Genomic DNA, 18,342 nt, shown 5'->3' with positions numbered 1-18,342 from the left:
TTCTTGAGAAATTCTCGAGAAGAGGCAGCTTCACCCCGCCCCCCCCCCCCCCCCCCTCCTCCGGCGTAAGTCCAATCGAAGAGACGTCTATTCCCTGTTTATCTTACAGGCTGATAAGTCCTCCTTTCCTGCTCACTATGTTGAATATATGACCGGAAGTTCATTTCCAGGCCATTTGTGTGTGGACTTGGCATTAGGCAACAGTAGTTTGGTTTATCAATGTCAAATAGATATTGATATCGTTTTTTAGTATCAGACAAAATATGGGGCCTTGGATTGGGTTTAGTCATCATATTATAATGTAACTTGCTATTGGTGTTTTGCTTGTTCAAGCTCTATTACTAGTCTAAACAAAACCGGATCACATTTTTGATCTTAAAAATTGGCTGTTCTGAGTGAATGATGCTGGTCTCATCTGCGTTTTCATAAAGTCATACATTGTTTCTTAAACCTTTCTTAGGTAGGTGACCAAGGTTGGATTTAATGCTACAACGTAAGATGCTGCTATGTTATTGATGGACAGAATTCAAAATAAATTCTTTAGTTGTTATTGCCCAGCGCTAGTTGGCAATGGCGTGGGCTCGCTGGATCTTGCATTCCCAATTTACGTACAGGCTGTTCTCTCTGCTAATTATAAAGTGGGTTTCCTTGGTCTTTTGGTTTTCATCCATGACAGGGCGAAGCTCCCTCAAGGTATTTTCCTGTCATTTCTTGAGAGACTTCAAACACGCGTATATTAATCAATGTTTCGTTATGATCACCTGTGATGTGTCTGAGGCAACGATACATTCATGATACGCATCCAGTTTGTTTTCCTTTCCATGGGCCTGAAACCACGTGCCTGCTCTCATTGTTGCAAATACTCCCGTTTATGTGATGACCTGTCCTGGTTGCTCTGAAGCAATAACCTGGTGATCATGAGGACAGAGGATGAATCGCTTTTGCGCCAGCGGGTATTTTAACAGCAGAGTCAAAACCAACAAAGACTGCTGCTGCTACCACCCAATCTTCCACGCTCCTGATAAATAGAAACATTGTTTCCTGGAAACCAAATTAATTGAAATGACCTGCCTAGGTGTAGGAGGGAGATGGGGGCGGGTGATGAACAGGCATTCTCTCTCTAGCTCTCGCTGTCTCTTACTTATCCCCCCCCCCCCACAGAGACTAGCCATATACCTCAAGCAGACGCTGTCGTCTGCTATTCTCTCCTTAATCAGCCATAGACACAAACCGGGCTGCTCCAGAATTAGCATTGGCTTCTTGCGAAGAATGCCCAAGGAATTTATAAGCCGGTATAAACATAGACGGTTCCCGGTGATGCAAGACAAGCCGGGTTAAATTCCACAGCTGCCTGTGATGCCTCCCATCTCTGTGTCCAGCACAAGACATCACGGGCTAAACGCAAGGTTCCAATGAATATTGGGCCGTTTTGCTCTTTGGAGTGTTTTACTATCACCATCAGGGTGCCATACAGGGACATGCATGAGTTGATTGGTTGTGAGAGTGTGACCTCACATTTCATTAACAAATGGTTTTGTGAGGCAGGGAAGAGGCAGTAAATCTAGATTGTACTATGTGAGGTTAATATTTTGAGGACATGCATAAGGATACTATTTAGAGATGGATCTTTCCCAGAATGTATGGCTTAACCTGACTACGCAACTTAGCTTGAAGAGCTGAAATCCCTTTGGGTGGGCTCACTGTCCAGTTCTGCACACACATGGACCCTGTAACAAGAGTTGGAAAATTCCAGGTTCACAAAGCCATGTCTATGCTTCACTCCTTTAGTGACCATCTGATTTCACTCACTATTTTTCTGTTGGTCGCGGGTCATTTCCAAATCCAGATGGGTGTTGGGGAAACAGGAAGGACTTTCGCTTTCTCCACCTGGAATTGACCTCTACTTGAAGAAGAGTCTTTATATGACGGCTTAATGTGGCATGAGGAGAAACAACGAAGGACAGAGGGGAACTGTCTGTTCAATTGAACAACCTCTGGTCAAACATTTCATTATCAACATTTTTCACAGCATCCCTAGGATTTCCTACTAAACAAGATGTCCTACACCGTTACTTGACCTGTCGCAGTCCTCTAATGTTATTCAACCTCCAGGGAATTTAAAGAGCTCAATGTATCAAGAGTAAAAGGCATGGTTTTATGATGGTCATTAAGCACTGCGCCGTGAAGCCACTGCTACTGCCTACATGTTTCCGTTCTCCATACTTGAATAAGCCTTGATTGTTGTGCTGTGAATCAAGTGAATGTTGTTCTGTGAGGGTGCACAGATCTTGCGGTGGTTCGTCTCTCCGATTGTACGGTTTCAACTAAGGATTTTGAAGTGGTTGGCTTTGGGATATATTTTGATTAAACCACCAGTAAAACGATCAGTATGGTAAATGTCAGAAATAATTGCAAATAACCATCAAATGTTCCAAAAGCCCAAACTGATGTCTTTGGGATCTAGGAACAACTAATAGCATACTTTTAATAGCAGAGGAAATACTGAATAGCAGGTCTGAAGTTCTAATTTGCAAATGTTTTGCTATTTTCACTCATGTTTGAATCTATGATCAAAATTAGAGTCTGCTCATTTCCTTATCGATTAACCACTGAATCATTAGATCGGTACTAAAGTGTGTTTGTATGCAAATAGCCTATGAATGCTGAGGCATTTTCATGAAGGTACAGTAGAAGCGTTTTAAATGGTGTGTTTGTGTGTGTGTGCACGTGTTGCTGTCATGTGTGTGCGTGCGTGTGTGTGTTTGGTAAAGCTGTGAAATGAGACGCCAGTGGAGTCAGAGAGCAGAGCTGGAATGGCTTAATGATGCAGCAGCAGCATTCAGCCCCCGTCAGGCAGCTAACTCTTTAATATGCTGTTAATTATTTCTGAGAGATTGGATATTGATTAAAAAGCAAAGCGGTTTTAATTATGACGCCAGGGCTGGTGCCATCCCAAGTGAAGACGATGTGAGGCGTTGACGCGAGAGGAAGGTCTAAACGAGTCGACAGAACCCTAAGCACCTTCGACCAACCGCCATGTTTTAATGTCATTATTTAGCATGGTGGGGCTTGTACTTTGTGAGCTGGGAAATAAGTTGGGTGTTCTTCGTTAGTTTACTCACTCACTTTTTATGCACACCTCAGTTGCTTCACTGTCAGCCATGGAGCATCCGATGTTAATCCACTGTCTACATTTGATATTCATGTCTGGGTTCCTGGACTGCTCAGCGTTTCAGAACATGCGTTTGCCCACCTAGATAATACCTTCCAATTCATGCTTGGGTAACTTGAGCTTGTGTTATTTTTCTAATTATTTATTTTGCACGTTTCTGTTGCACTGCCAAATTATGCGAAATGGAGTGACCTGTGAAAAAGTGTCTGTGTGTGTGTGTGTGTTTGTTTGTGTGTCTGACGATGTTATGTTTGAGGTCTGTAAAAAGAGAGGGGGTAAAAAAAATACCTTCACGCCATTTGAAGTCGCTTTTCAGCTGTAATAATAGTCTAAAGACATAGACTGCTTGAAAAGAAGTAGTCAGAGCCAGCCTCATACATTTGTGGTCCAAAAATACAAAGGTCAAATGTTATTACTTGGATGACTCATAGTAACCAATGGTACGTCTTTTTAAATATTTATTTATTAATACATTTTCTGTCCATCTATTGCATTTAGTGCTCAGTTGTATTGCCTGTCGAACCAGAGCATTCCGCCTGTGTGATCGTCTTTGTCAAGTGTCTGTACTGGTGCAGCGGTGGAATAAATGACTTGAGGCACTCGGGGGGGGGGGTGCGTGCCCAACCCCCAACCCCCAACCCCTCGCCCTGCTGCGCTGCCTGGGAGGCCGGCTGAGGATAAGACCTGGCCCTTGGACGGGACCTGGGGAATGCTGATGAGAATAGGTACTCAAGACTGCCACCAAAACGCTTGCTCTGCCAGTGCCTTAAGTGGTCTATTTGTGATTCAGCAGCAGGCTCTCGCAGGCTGCCAGGCTGGCGTGGAGTCGAGCTCCCAGGGGGAGAGTGTGTTAATGTGGGCCCCGAGGCCCGTGGACCAGGGTAATTGGGTTCGCATGGTCGGTGTCAGGGCACCCCTACCACGGCCCACACAAAGGCCATCTCCCAGCCAAGCTGTTGGGGACAGAGAGGCAGGCCCTCCTGATCACTGCCCTGATTCACTGAAAAGGCTTATTTAATTACTGGGAATGTATGCCCGGATTGTTGCACCAGTCCTTTTTATTTTTTTTGAAGGGCACACAGACTGGAAAATGAGCCAACATCCTGGGGTTCTTATGTATCGCTCTCATCTCCCCAGCTCTCTCTCATCCTCCATTTGTTTCCTCCTCCCTCGCCCACTGCCAACCCCTGAACTTGTGCTCCTGGGGTTATCGCTGAAGGGTCTTAACTGCTGTGAGAGTGTCTATCTAATATCACGGTACGGCATAATTACTCCTATGTGTCCATTCAGATTCCTCACCCTCGGTTTGGACTGTGGCTGCATTATGGAGGTCACGTTGTTGTTGTTTGCTGCATAGTCTCTGTGAGTTCCCTGGCTAGTCCAAAACTAGCTTCCAGCAGCAACCAGACTAATGCCTAGTCACTCCTGGCTGGACCTGGGTCTGCAACTTCTTTACCCGGCCTAAGCGTCCCTTAATAATGCTTTGAAGTAAACGCGAAGCTAGTATGGACAATACAAAGTACAGATTATATTGATTGCTTTTATAAGGCAGTTATCATGCTGTAAGAGCATTTTGCAATATAAATATTGATAAGCATTATAATCCATTTCGTCTGTTGTCCAGACGCACAACAGAAAGCCAACTGCTTGTGTTTAGGATATTCTCCAGTACCATATTTAAGCCTGGTATCCAACACCAGTTTAAAGAACATCCCTGGAACTACAAGGAACCCAGCCTGGTTTTCCTGGTTGGCGAGCTCCTATGCTGCCTTCACCTGCTCCTCATCCTTGTATTGATTGGCAGAATAATTACGGGCTTGATTTTGTTCCACCACAGGCAATGGGAGTCGTATAAATTGTGGCTGCACTCGTGAGGCGGTATGCACACACACACACACACACACACACACACACACACACACACACACACACACACACACACACACACACACACACACACACACACACACACACACACACACACACACACAAAGGCTAGCCAGCTTCCAACGCTGGCACGTGAAGCGTCAAACCCGCAGCGTGGAAGACCCGCCTGGCACCTAGTGTTGCTGTAGGCTGCAATAAGCTGAACAATGTGCTCAGCCACGTGTGCACTGAAGCCATAATTGACACATCCTAAAAATGCAAGTAAGGATTTGGTTATTAATGCTTTATTCCTGGGGGTGGGTTTCAGCGGAGCCATTAAGCCTTTAATTGAGAAGGAAAGGGTACATTAAAACCTATTGCTTTGGTGTTGGCTTTTTACCGACTTTATTTCAGTTTAATGTAAATGTCCGTATGAAGATTAAGGCTTAAGGTGGTTCCACTGGCACAGCGACAGTGCTGCCTCTGATAGCCAGCCGCAACAGTCCCTGCCTTGTTGCTATTTGCGATTGTCAGTCTGCTAAAATAGCTCCTTAAGCCCCGTGCCTCGAGGCTTGGAAAAAGCAAGACATCATTTTTTAACGGTAGTACAGGTGAGCCACGGTACACGCGCACACGCACTCAAACCATCCCTAGGAAAACACGCTCTTCTCCCCCCTCTTGAAATAATGCTGTTGATATGGAAGGTATGGGCCGGGCCGGGTCGAGAGCAAAGATGCCAAAAGGCTTGTTACCAGGTTACATCACTGTTGTTGTTGTGAGTGCGAGTGCCAGAACTTCAGGCGTAGCAGAGGGAGCTCGCTCGGCGAATCCCCTCTCCTTTGCCAAGTTACCATCACACTACAGGAAGATTCTTGTCATAGAAAGCCTCTTTCTTTTGTTCCTCTCGATCTCTGTGTACATACGCACATACAGCCACTAAACTCCCGGCACTTAACCATTATGTGAGGTAAATGAAAAATAAGACGTGTTCGTAGAGTCCACCATGTTAATCTTGTCTCGACATTGTTTGCAACACAATAATAATAATAATTATAATCTATTTTTTCGGTGCTCAGTGCGGGCAGCACTACTTGGAGGGCCTTAATGTCTTCGCTGTGACATGCACTGCAGGAGCGCTCAGCGTGACAGATGCATGACTGCAGTAAAAAGGGGATTAATTGCGGAAATTGCAGATAAGTGCAGGAGAGCGCTGCTCTGGTACCTATCAACAGTCTTGTGTTAGCAACAGAGAGCGGGGCTGTAGTGCGGCCATTCTCTGAGAGAGGAGACGGCGGTAGTCCTTATGGAGATCCCCTTGTTACTGGATGGGAGGCGTCTAGGTGTGAGAGGAGTTTAAAATAGACTCGTTTAGACGCATGATATTTGGGTGTTCGTTTGTTTTAGATTGTATCTTTGTCTCCATAAAATTGTTTTTAATCTCTTAAACTGGTTGGAAGTATTGGAGCACCTGAGGTGTTGTTTTTGTCGGACGGCATTTTTGTATATAATATCTTGATCATCTTAAGGAATAAATAGTTTCCAGTGCATTCAAAGTTCAAGCTAATGATTTTGCAATTGTGGAAATGCGGAGCGGTGCTGTATTTCTTTCCATTTATGTATTTTATGGAGCAATCCCTAACATTCAAGTCTGTGTACTTCCCTATCCCGGTTCAGTTGACATCATTCATTGTGACTACATTTTCTTGAGTGATCCCCGGCCGTTGCGCCACTGTCTGTTGCTACATTTTCGTCTTCTCTAATAGGAAGAGGGCTTGGCACAAAGTTAATGACGTAGCCGTCAATATGACTGGGCAACTCCAGACTTGGCAGGCAAGACACAAAATGCAATCAAACAGTTGCTGTCAGGGCTCTTTCGGAAATAAAACATTGATGAGCTCCGTCAAGAACTTGGCAAATTAAGACGTGGATGCTTTTAATTTCTCCTTCAGATGTAAGGCTACAATTTAATTCCCTTTTGGGGAACAGCGTTCCTCTCGTTCCAAATATGGACGCTTTGCGCTCTCCCTCGATGCTCCTTTCTCAAGAACAAATTAAAGTTGGTAGGAGAACCATTTTAGTATATACTTTATACATATATATTTTGCGACCATGCCTCAAACACACACATAGACACATATACACGTACACATACACACGCCAGCCCCCCACCCATCAGCCTCTGGAGCCAAGCTGGTTGAAAAAGCGGTCCCATGTGTGGGATTGCAGTGTCTGCTCTCTCTTGCTCATAACCATGATGGGCCTGAACTCCCTGACCCTCTTCTACCCCATCATGCAAACCGCCTTCTCTCCCACTCCCCCTTTATTTGGTCCTTCAAGCACCAGCCCTGGTTCTACTGGGCCTTCTGTATCCCCCTCCTCCACCACCACCACCGCCACCACTCTTCAAACTCTCCTTCTCTTTCTCGGCACTGCTCACCCCACTCATCCCCCTACTGTCTACTTCCAGCCCACCCTAACCCCCCCAGAGCTGCTGGTGAATGTGCCCAGACGGTGTTCCTTGACACAGCAGCAGGCTTGGGCCTGCTTTCGCTCTGGATCTCCCCTTTGTGTGTGTCTCTCACACACACACACACACACACACACACACACACACACACACACACACACACACACACACACACACACACACACACACACACACACACACACACACACACACACACACACACACACTGTGTGTGCGCGCCGTGCTTCATCATCCTTGCCACAGCTCAAGGTTCTTCAATTAAGACAGTGAAGCGGCCCCACAGATTACGGAACCATCTGGATCATTAGCATTGGGGTCAAAGGGCGTTTGCCTGCGTAGTGCCAGGGGTGTGCCTGCCATCAACATGCTACCGGCGGCTCACCTCTTACTAGCGGCAAAAAGGACCCCACCCCAACTCTCTCACACTCACACACACGCACATGATGCTGATTTCCATGGTCAAAGATTGTTTTGATCGGCTAATAGTCTATTTCTTATTTTGTTGAACCCCAAATGGTTGCATTTTTTTTAACTTGGGGATGATTGTTTGTAGAGCAGCATCGCATCGCTGTGAAAACAGTTACACTAATTCCTTGTAACCTTCAAACCCATCAAATCTTAGTGTTTTGATGGGTTTAAATGTATAAATGCACAGGGACAAGAGTCTGACTTGTGTGTCTGGTAATAGGAAGCAGTTATGATTGGTTGTGCAAAATTAGGAATGGCAAAAAAACAAGCAACTGAAAATGACGCCATAAAACTGGTATTTAGGTAGGGACTTATTTTATATTTTGTACGTTTATAAAATGGTGGTTCTGACACATAAACAGACCTGGGGCTACGTTGATTTGATTTCTAGGTTTCAACTTCTGTCTCTAGCTGCCTTCCACCGCACCTCAGACATTTGTTTGCTGCTTGTGTCATTTGTATTTGTTTTCAGTAGCAATGATGTCCATTGAAAAGACTCCTGGGATAGTTTCCACCAATTGGACTTCCACCAATACTAAATCAAATCTGAAGATAAGGTCCTGAAGCAGTTATGGTCTTTGTTGCCATGTTGGGCTGTTAACAGGGCCGATGTATCTTCCTCATTGTTTGTTTGTCTTCTTGGAGATAAGGAGATCTCCAATATGATTTGCTGAAACTCCTGGCGGTTGTCAATCATCCATCCCGCTAGTCAGCCAATCAGAACTCTTGTATTTGTTATAGTTGGATTTTTATTGGCTGCAGGGCAGGCTTTTCACTTCACCCACCCACATCGGAACAACACGATATTTGCATGGGTGACTGAGTAGTCTTTTTTTTCTTTTTCCTTTTATAGCCAGCCAGTCACAACTTGAACAAATGGCATTGAAAAAAGAAACCCATGTAAAACCAAAACACCTACATTAAAAAAAACAAAAAAAACGACACATTACATCCACCTTGTCTCAGGAGGCAGGGAAATGAATGTAAAAGGAAGGACAAGAACGTGAACATGGCTTCTCTCACAGCCCAATTGAATGTACCTCGCACCGTATTTGGTTTTGTCACCCTCATATTCTACGTTTTATATGTTTGAAAATATGCTTTAATGGTCTGGCTCTGGCCAGGAGGCTCCCACTGCTTGCACAGTCTGGATGTTGAATTAGCCCTGGGGTAGCCTTCACCCACTGTGAGAGATCAATGGAACAGTCTGACTTGTGATGGTCAGCTACCGATGTAGTTGGACTCATTTAAATACATTCCTCGACCAGAGCGGCCTTGCTGCAAATGCACAGCCAGTTGTTTTTTTTTCACACCAAAAACATGAGCTAAACGCATTGGTGCCACACACATGATGATTAGCGTGCAAAGAAAAATAGGGCAATTATATTCAATTTAATGTGTCCATTAGCCTGCTGTATTATTCTAGGTCATAGGTCATAGGGGGACCTGGAGCATATTCCAATTCACTACACATTTACATCAATATCCTTTCAAATATATGAATGCAAATATATATAGAGCAAAATAAACTAGGGTTAGGTTTGTTAAATTATTTCAACATTAAATAATATATACGGTAGTTAAATTTTTTGAGATGACTTCCATGAATACGGCAAGATTGCAAATGTCCAAAAACATCCATTCAGTTCATCTGCCCTTATTATCACCCATGCATACATCCACGCTATGGACCAAAATACTGCAACGGCTAAAAGAGGCACAGCATATTGCAGCGTCATTCCTGTCCGGGGGCGGCGGGAGAGAGGGCTCTGTCTGCGTGGACGGCCCGCGCTGCGTGCACCTCTGTTTATAACCAAAGGCCCCCCCCTCCTCTGCCGCTCTATTTTAGGGAGGTGGAGGCAGTTCATATAGGGAGGACCGGGAGAGACAGACACACAGGGGGTGGTGGGGGTCGGGGATTGTGGCCTTCACAGAGACGGCATACGTGTGGCAGGACAGGAGGAGGAGGAAGGACGGGGTGGCCGGCTGGGCCGCGCTGTGCTTGGATTGTTTTAAGGCAAAGGCTCCATCTGGGCGGAGAAAGGGCGAGGGGAGACGGGGAAGGGAGAGCAAAGGGAGGGCGCCGGGCTGGGGGTGGGGGGAAAGGGGGCTTTACTACCCACAAGAGAGTCGGAATTCCTCCAGAGCCATTCCCCCATTTGGCTGGCAGTTGTGAAAACAATTCCCTTGCATTGACTCTCCTGGTCCCTCTCTTTCTCTGGTGCTCTCTGCTCTCGCTCTCTGTTCAGATGAAGTTCCAGCTATGAGTCAGCTTTGTGAGCAGAAAGTGTGGAAGGGGGGGCGTCGCTTGATTTCTCCCGCACAGGAAAAAGAAAATAGACCCGTGCTGCGTAGAGAGACACTGAGAAGCTGTTGCTGAGCATACTGTTCAGACATGCATCAAAACAACGGTCCCTCCTTAATAACAGTTACATTTACATCACATGGCCATGCCATGTAATGCTCTTTCTTATCAGTGTTATAAGTATTACTCATAAGTATTTAAGTATTTATTTTGTAACCGACTAAACTGGCCATCTCTCTCTTCTTCTTCCACATAAGGCTGACCTGTAGAAGACTGCTGAGCCCATGTCCTGACCTGAGGGCAGCCCTGATTTCAGCCCCCCAGTGACCTGGTCTGCAAGTGACCGAGCAACAGCTCAACCACCGCCACTGCCACCGCCACCACCACCACCTCCCACAACAACTTCCCACCTTTTCCCACCTCGACCTCCACCCACCCCAGCCCCTTTTTCCCGGGCCAGCCTGCCGTCACCATGACGTCGGAGCTGGAGAGTAGCCTGACCTCCATGGATTGGCTGCCTCAGCTGACCATGCAGGCGGCAATCCGCAAGGCAGATGCCCAGAACGCCCACGGGCCAGGCATGGGCAAGAAGAGTGCCATGCTGGACCCCAACACCACCCTCGACCAGGAGGAGGTGCAGCAGCACAAGGACGGCAAGCCGCCGTACAGCTACGCCAGCCTCATCACCTTCGCCATCAACAGCTCGCCAAAGAAGAAGATGACGCTGAGCGAGATCTACCAGTGGATCTGTGACAACTTCCCCTACTACAGAGAGGCGGGCAGCGGCTGGAAGGTGAGCAAGAATAAAATATGTTGGCGGATTTCGTTTTTGAGATACTCGTGGTCATAGGCTGTTTGATTGATGATTGACTGGTATGGGGTATCTGGATGGTTACATTACGGTATATCGTGCCCAATACAAGGGATGGAATACCAAAAAGTCGTACGAAATATATAGGAACCAAAGAAAAGTCAGAAACATGCAACAGACTGCTTTGAGAAGGACAAGGTCAGAGCATGTCTTTTATTGTTCTTATTATCTTAATCTCTGAAGGAACAAAGTTTTCTTGCTGTCCCGCCTATGGCGAAAAGTGCTTTCCTGCATTTTATGTGGAACTTCCTAACTTTGGTCAAAATGCAGATTGAAACATGACCGCTAATCCAGTGTGAATCGGGTCTTGTACCTGTGATAAGCAACAGCCAGGCAGGGGAAAGAAATGTATCACTGAGCATGTGCAGTACCCTCCTCACATGTATGTGCCGTTGCTTAACCAAGATGTTTTGGTCAAGACAATGGATTCTGCTGACCGAAGCTGCTAAATTGTCAAGTAACTGTTTTTAATATACTTTTGGTCAAAAACAACCGAAAATATTGTTAACATATGTTTTTATTTTTTATTTTGTTTCATTGAGGATATCAACCTTTTAGGAGACATAATTCTAGAAGATTGTCAGTTTGCAAAGTCTTGGGAAAGTGGTTGATTGGATCGGAACCCATTGGTCCTTCATGTCACTGTGAAATGTATTTTCCGCGGGTATGGAAATGAGTTATTGCAGTAGGCTGGTATCAACATTGTTTCTGTCAGGCTTAGGGTTGTTTTTGCGTTTACATGCACCATACTAAACCAAGTGTCGCTATGCCAAGTGCTGCATTACATCTGGGAATGACAAATGTTATAGCCCCCACAGAACGGTATGAATAGCAAAATGCAAGACCATATTCAAAATAAGAGGTGCTCCTTTCTGCGAGGGACTCGCAGTGAATAGCCTGTTGGGGTCTGGTTTTATTCATTGCACATGCCTCAATAGGAGGACTATTATGGAGGTGAGCAGAGCCAGTGCTGTGTCATCATCTCAAGGAGTCTGTGATATACTGGGATGAAGCTTTGCTGATTGCCTTTTAAAGGGCTCAGATGGAAATTGATATTAGAATGAGTTTTCCAATCAGTCGCCGCTTATTGGGAATAGAATCTTAGGCGCCTCTTCTATTGCAGTCAGACAAGATGTATGCATCCCATTTCCTGCGGCGGCGAGGTCTAGCACGTGCATGTGTGACGCTAAGGCGGCGAGATGAGAGGGCATACTTTTTTTTTTTTTATGTAGGGTCCACTGGAAGGAAACAGTTTTTTCTTTACTACATATTTTTCTTTTTTTTACCTGTTGTCCTCCCTTGTCAAATTCACCTGTTTTTTGATCAGTTGATTCATTAATGCCCATATGGATATACAATAGCAATTTTCATATTCACAAGGACCTTGAGCCCTGTAAATGTGTTTTGCATAGGCCACGGGACAGGTACAAGGTTGAGCTACACTATCTTCAATGGCCAAGAGCAGTGTGTTACTGAAGTACTTGGCTGCTTAGTGTAGAATACTAGCCATTTTCTTTAGGCATTTACAGGCTACTTCCACATTATTACATTTTTTTTTTTTTTAAACAGCTCATTTAAACAAAAATGATTTCCTTCCAGGCAAGCGTTTGAGCACTGTTCCAGAAATCCTCTCGGCCCACACTACTATACACCTAGAAACAGGTATCAGGTGACCAGTTACTTACACTGTACATCCATGTGCCGTTGTAGACAGCAAGCAGATATCCCAATCTGTGCGCAGTTGGTTGCTTAGTTGCACAAAATACTATGGAGGAAGACAATGACGAAGAGAAAGACAAGATCATTGGTGATCCTTGTTGAATCAAGCAGTTAAAGTCAAGAATGATGATTGTTTTTCTTTCGTAAAAGGGCCACATGATAGGGGCGTGACGACTCGGGGAAGGGCACTTTGTGACTAATGAGATCCATCAGGAAGCGAACGTGGGTGTCTGCGTCATGGCTCTCCAAATCTCAGTATCAGCCTGTCGAGAGTAAAACAAATCCTGTAGGTCTTGGCCCAATGCAGTGTCAGCAAAGTTTAGAAAAGTCTCAGTTCTAAGGTTTCAAAATTTCCGCGGTTGCGTGAACGTGCGTATCCCCTTTAAGAAATGTCCAGTTGTGTGTCACACAAGGGAAACAGCCCTTCATAAAAAAAACAATAGCAAACTCTGGTTGAGGCTCTTCTTTGAATATGATCTCCCTGAAATATTAAAAATGTGTTTTAGGAAATGGACAAACTCTTACCGCCTCAGCAGTTGACACATCCTCGAAAGTTCTGCTACCATTCAGTAGTGTTTCTGAGCTACAGACCTAAGTGCTTTAGTCAGTAAGGGGCCAATAACTGCCCAATAGAAGGCTCCTGACATTTGTTTGACAGTATCTGTATTCTTAAAATATTCAGTAAATAGTGTTTCATGCTGCTGTGACTGTGTTGCCCTTCTTTTTTGGTAAAGTATAGAGTGAACGGTGCAGTGAATTTCAGAGGGAATATGTTTGAATAACTACAATACAATTTATCGTATGCCTACTCTCTACGTTCTTTGGTCCAGGAAACACTAAAATGTGGTTTGGAGATATGGTCTTTAGCACTATGCTGTTACAGTTTTTCTTCTATTTTTTGCTGACGTGCGGTTTTGTGTTCAGTGTCTGTGTGCATGTTATTTACATAGGGTCTTTTGAATTGGTTTCAAACCCCACTAAACTTCCCCCCCCGCCCTCCCTCTGATGCAGGGTCTTTTGACTGACTTCCAATAGCTTAATGTCTTCTGTGTGCCCCTTTTTACTCTTCCAGGACTGACATCGGGAAGATATTAAAACCCAAGCCTGCCTAAAAGAACCTGGGTGAAGGCTCGAACCCTAATGCTTGTAGTTGCAACAAGTTTCTCTCTTGGCCCTTAGGAGGTCATTGGGGAATCTCACAGCTGTGGGTTGTCTATCTGTCAAGGAAGTGTGCGACAGGGAAAGCCACAGGAGCTAATTGACTCAGTGCTATTATTTAGTGTAAAGAATGCTGAAGTAATTTCCTTGCTGCATTACGACTCCCATGCAATGAACAATACCGTGTGTGTGTGTGTGTGTGTGTGTGTGTGTGTGTGTGTGTGTGTGTGTGTGTGTGTGTGTGTGTGTGTGTGTGTGTGTGTGTGTGTGTGTGTGTGTGTGTGTGTGTGTGTGTGTGTGTGTGTGTGTGTCGTTTGGAAGCGAGCGTGCCTGGATGGGGGTGAATGTAGGTCGAATGCAGTCATCACTCCTCTGTTTCCCTGGAGATGTCGTATGCAGGAGTTTAGGACTCTGCGCACGCACGCGTCTGTTCTGTATGATAATGCAGGGCTGCGCCGCAGAGATGAGAGCGGGCTAATCCGGGTGCCGGCAACTCATTTAATCATCTCAATAGAACTCCATTAGCCTACGCTTTTAAGAACTATCAATAAGTGCTGTCAATAAGGACAGATAATTTATCAAGGTCAAAAAATATGAACGTCGCCCTAGAGAGAGAGAGAGAGAGAGAGGCCGTCTACCAGAAAGCAATTAGATGGAGCTCTCTTACAAACATCTCGGCTCATTGTTGTGGACCTGCGTACGCTTATATAACATAAAGTCAATCTTGGTTCCTCTGTTGAACTCTGTTGCATTGGCTCTTTTGGAAGATCCGTCTTCTCGTTAATCGCAAACTACCTGTAAACGCAAATGCCTCCTTAATCCGCAGTTCATGGTTCCTTGCTGCTTCATGTGCAAAAAACCTTCTTGGTTCTTTCTGCTTTCAGAGTCTGTCTCCCTCTACTCTCACAAATCAGACTTTAGACGAGCATCTGAAGCCTTATGGAAGACCAGCTTAAATCTGGGTGAAAGGGACATTTTATTTTCGTTTGCCTCAAATGTATTTTCCACAATCCCATTGCTGGGGGCGGGATCTGTAGACGCGCGTCACATGAAATTGGTTAATGGTAACCATTAGAAACGACCTTGGGGAACCACAACACACAGGATATGGCTGTCCATTTAGATCAAGAAGAGTACTGATGGTCGAAACGATTGCATCGTCTTCCCATTGTTGGTGACAGAAACCCAGATGTTACTCTGTACGTTCGCCCCTCACACTTTCTGGTGACTGGCGCAGTCCTCCCCAAGATGTTATAACATCGTGGAACTTGGGTGAGATTTGTTCCGCCCAATCTAATCCATGTTGGCCAATGTCATTACAAGACTTGCAGGCTTCCCCCAGGTAATTTTTTTTTTTTGTGGGTAGACTAAAAGGCAAATGACCAAGTCCCTTTCTTTCCTCCGAGTTATGATGTGTCCTTCTGTGGCCGAAAAGATTCGTCTGATACCTGTCTGGGGAGAGCGACCCAGGTCTGGCCGACAAGCTATCGAATCCACTGTAAATCCTTCAAGATTTCCTCCAAAGCTGTGTGTAATATACAGGGGCGACAGCTCTGTATAAAGACTTTGTGGGTATTATGCATAAATGTTTGTATTGTATGTAATGAGGATTACCTGATCCATGTCAAAGTTCATAATCCTACATCAAATCAAAGTGAAATCTCATAATCTCAGTGTGAAAACACCTGATTTTGGCAGATGACCAACATGGCTAGAATGCTATTCAACCCACATTTGTTATTTTCTTTCCCTCTGTTTGTTAGTCCTCTTCTAAAGCTGCAAGACATGTGTAACACACACACACAGACACACACGTTCACGCAGTCTCGTGTAGATATGCACACACGCATATCTCCATTCTGGACGGGTAGCTGACTTCAGGCAGAGTGTATCTCCCTGCTCTCAGATTGCTAGCTGGTGAAGGTTGCCAAAGAAAATGCAGGGCAATTCCAAACCAGTGAAAAAATGCCTGAAATGTTTTTCTCCATTGCGCAAAATTGCTGGGGCCCCGGTGTGGTTGGCTTCGGGTTTCTTTTTGCACACCTCCCTGCGAATAATAAGATGAACAGCGGTAGATGCTGTTCATTATCTTAACCAACCAACCAAGAATGCACTGCATCTCCCTGTACATTCACACCGCGGTCCGCAGCGCCTGCCCATTCACGGTGATGGAGAAACATAGCTTTGGTGTGCAAACCGTCCGGCTGTGAGGAGTTGGGGCGCACAGAGCTGCCTCTTTTGCTAGAGCCTGCCGGACCTCCCCGCTTTGATCTCATTATAAAATGCAAATATACAGAACCCTAAACAGATCAAAGGTTGGGGCTCCTATTGGATTGGAGGCTTAATAATAGAAGCCTGGAGCCGTTTTCTCTTTCTCGAGGAGGGAAGCGGCGGAGGGGGGGAAGCTGTTGGTCCTCCAGGACATTATTTGCTCTGGAGATAATGTTTCTGGCTTCTCTGTGGTGACTTCGCTCACACTCTGAAAATCCTTGTTCCTGTTAGCTATTTAAATGCCATCGGTCAGGTGTGAGCCCCAGCCTGCCGCACCCCATCCCCTGCCCTATCTCACCCACCTTAAGCGTTAGGTTTGCAGCGCTTGGGATGTAAAAGTGTAAAATTGCTTCAGACTCTAGTCTGGCTGATACCTCCATCTGCTGCTGCAGCATGGATCATCATTATGCTGTAAAGCAAGCATTTAAATTTTAAACGCTTAGCTGATATTGAATTATTCAGCAGCTCTGATACATATTTAGAAAGCCACACTGCCTTATCCCCTCCCCCATGTTACATCCTGGTTCCGAGATATGATCTTTTTTTTTTTTTTACACACATTTGATCATGTTGCTTTAAAGTTCAGTGCAAAACCAAACCACACATTTTAGTATTCTACCTCTCTACCCCTCTATGTCCCTCCCTCTCTCGCTCACTCTTTCTGTCGGTCTCTGTCTTGCTCTCTAGGTCTATCGCTCTCTTTCCCATCTCTATGTCTCTCTCGCTCTCTCTCTAGGTCTCGCGCTCTCTCTCTAGGTCTCTCTCCCTCCCTTGGTCTCTTCCTTCCTTGGTCTCTCCCTTCCTTGGTCTCTCCCTCCCTTGGTCTCTCCCTCCCTTGGTCTCTCCCTCCATCTCTAGGTCTTACTCTCCCTCCCTTGGTCTCTCCCTCCATCTCTAGGTCTCACTCTCCCTCCCTTGGTCTCTCCCTCCATCTCTAGGTCTCACTCTCCCTCCCTTGGTCTCTCCCTCCATCTCTAGGTCTCACTCTCCCTCCCTTGGTCTCTCCCTCCCTTGGTCTCTCCCTCCATCTCTAGGTCTCACTCTCCCTCCCTTGGTCTCTCCCTCCATCTCTAGGTCTTACTCTCCCTCCCTTGGTCTCTCCCTCCATCTCTAGGTCTCACTCTCCCTCCCTTGGTCTCTCCCTCCATCTCTAGGTCTCACTCTCCCTCCCTTGGTCTCTCCCTCCCTTGGTCTCTCCCTCCCTTGGTCTCTCCCTCCATCTCTAGGTCTCACTCTCCCTCCCTTGGTCTCTCCCTCCCTTGGTCTCTCCCTCCATCTCTAGGTCTTACTCTCCCTCCCTTGGTCTCTCCCTCCATCTCTAGGTCTCACTCTCCCTCCCTTGGTCTCTCCCTCCCTTGGTCTCTCCCTCCATCTCTAGCTCTTACTCTCCCTCCCTTGGTCTCTCCCTCCATCTCTAGGTCTCACTCTCCCTCCCTTGGTCTCTCCCTCCATCTCTAGGTCTCACTCTCCCTCCCTTGGTCTCTCCCTCCATCTCTAGGTCTCACTCTCCCTCCCTTGGTCTCTCCCTCCCTTGGTCTCTCCCTCCCCTGGTCTCTCCCTCCATCTCTAGGTCTCACTTTCTCCCTCCCTTGGTCTCTCTCTTGGTCTCGCTCGCTCCCTCTCAAGGTCTCTCTCTTTCCCATCCCAGGTCTTTCGCCCTCTCTCCACCCCTCGGTCTCCCTCCCACCATCTCTCCCTCTCTGGGTTGCTTATTAGTGGTATAGGCGGCAGCAGCAGCAGTGGTATGTGTGGTGGGCCGTGGCTCCGCGGCGTGTCAGATGGTGGGAGGAGGAGGAGGAGCGGTGATTCACTCGGCAGCCGGCGCGCTCCCCGCTGTGAGGCGGGTCCCCGTGTCAGGATGCTGCTGCCTGGCCTGCCGCCCACCAGCCTCACCTTCGCCTCCGCCCACCGGCGCCCCGCCGCTCACACTCCTGCCCCTCCGAGTGGGCGGGGGATGGGGAAGGAGAGGAGGAAAGGTGGTGGTGGTGGTGGTGGGGGGTGGGGGAGGCTTGGCACAGAATACA

At 46.4% G+C, this 18,342-nt stretch overlaps 1 protein-coding gene across 2 annotated transcripts in view; it reads left to right on the top strand.

The window, feature by feature from the left end:
* foxj3 (forkhead box J3) overlaps positions 1–18,342 on the top strand; it is a 74,701-nt gene that overhangs the window by 13,325 nt on the left and 43,034 nt on the right. For both annotated transcript variants that reach the window (XM_030374081.1, XM_030374080.1), the window contains exon 2: positions 10,557–11,092. In XM_030374081.1, coding sequence (XP_030229941.1) covers positions 10,772–11,092 — 321 coding nt within the window. In that variant the 5' untranslated portion in view covers positions 10,557–10,771. The remainder of the gene's footprint in view (positions 1–10,556; positions 11,093–18,342) is intronic.

The sequence above is a fragment of the Gadus morhua genome, chromosome 13 (genome assembly GCF_902167405.1).
Source record: "Gadus morhua chromosome 13, gadMor3.0, whole genome shotgun sequence".
Lineage (NCBI taxonomy): Eukaryota > Metazoa > Chordata > Actinopteri > Gadiformes > Gadidae > Gadus > Gadus morhua.
Note: the sequence above shows the minus strand (reverse complement) of the source record. Positions and strands in the feature narration are given on the sequence as shown.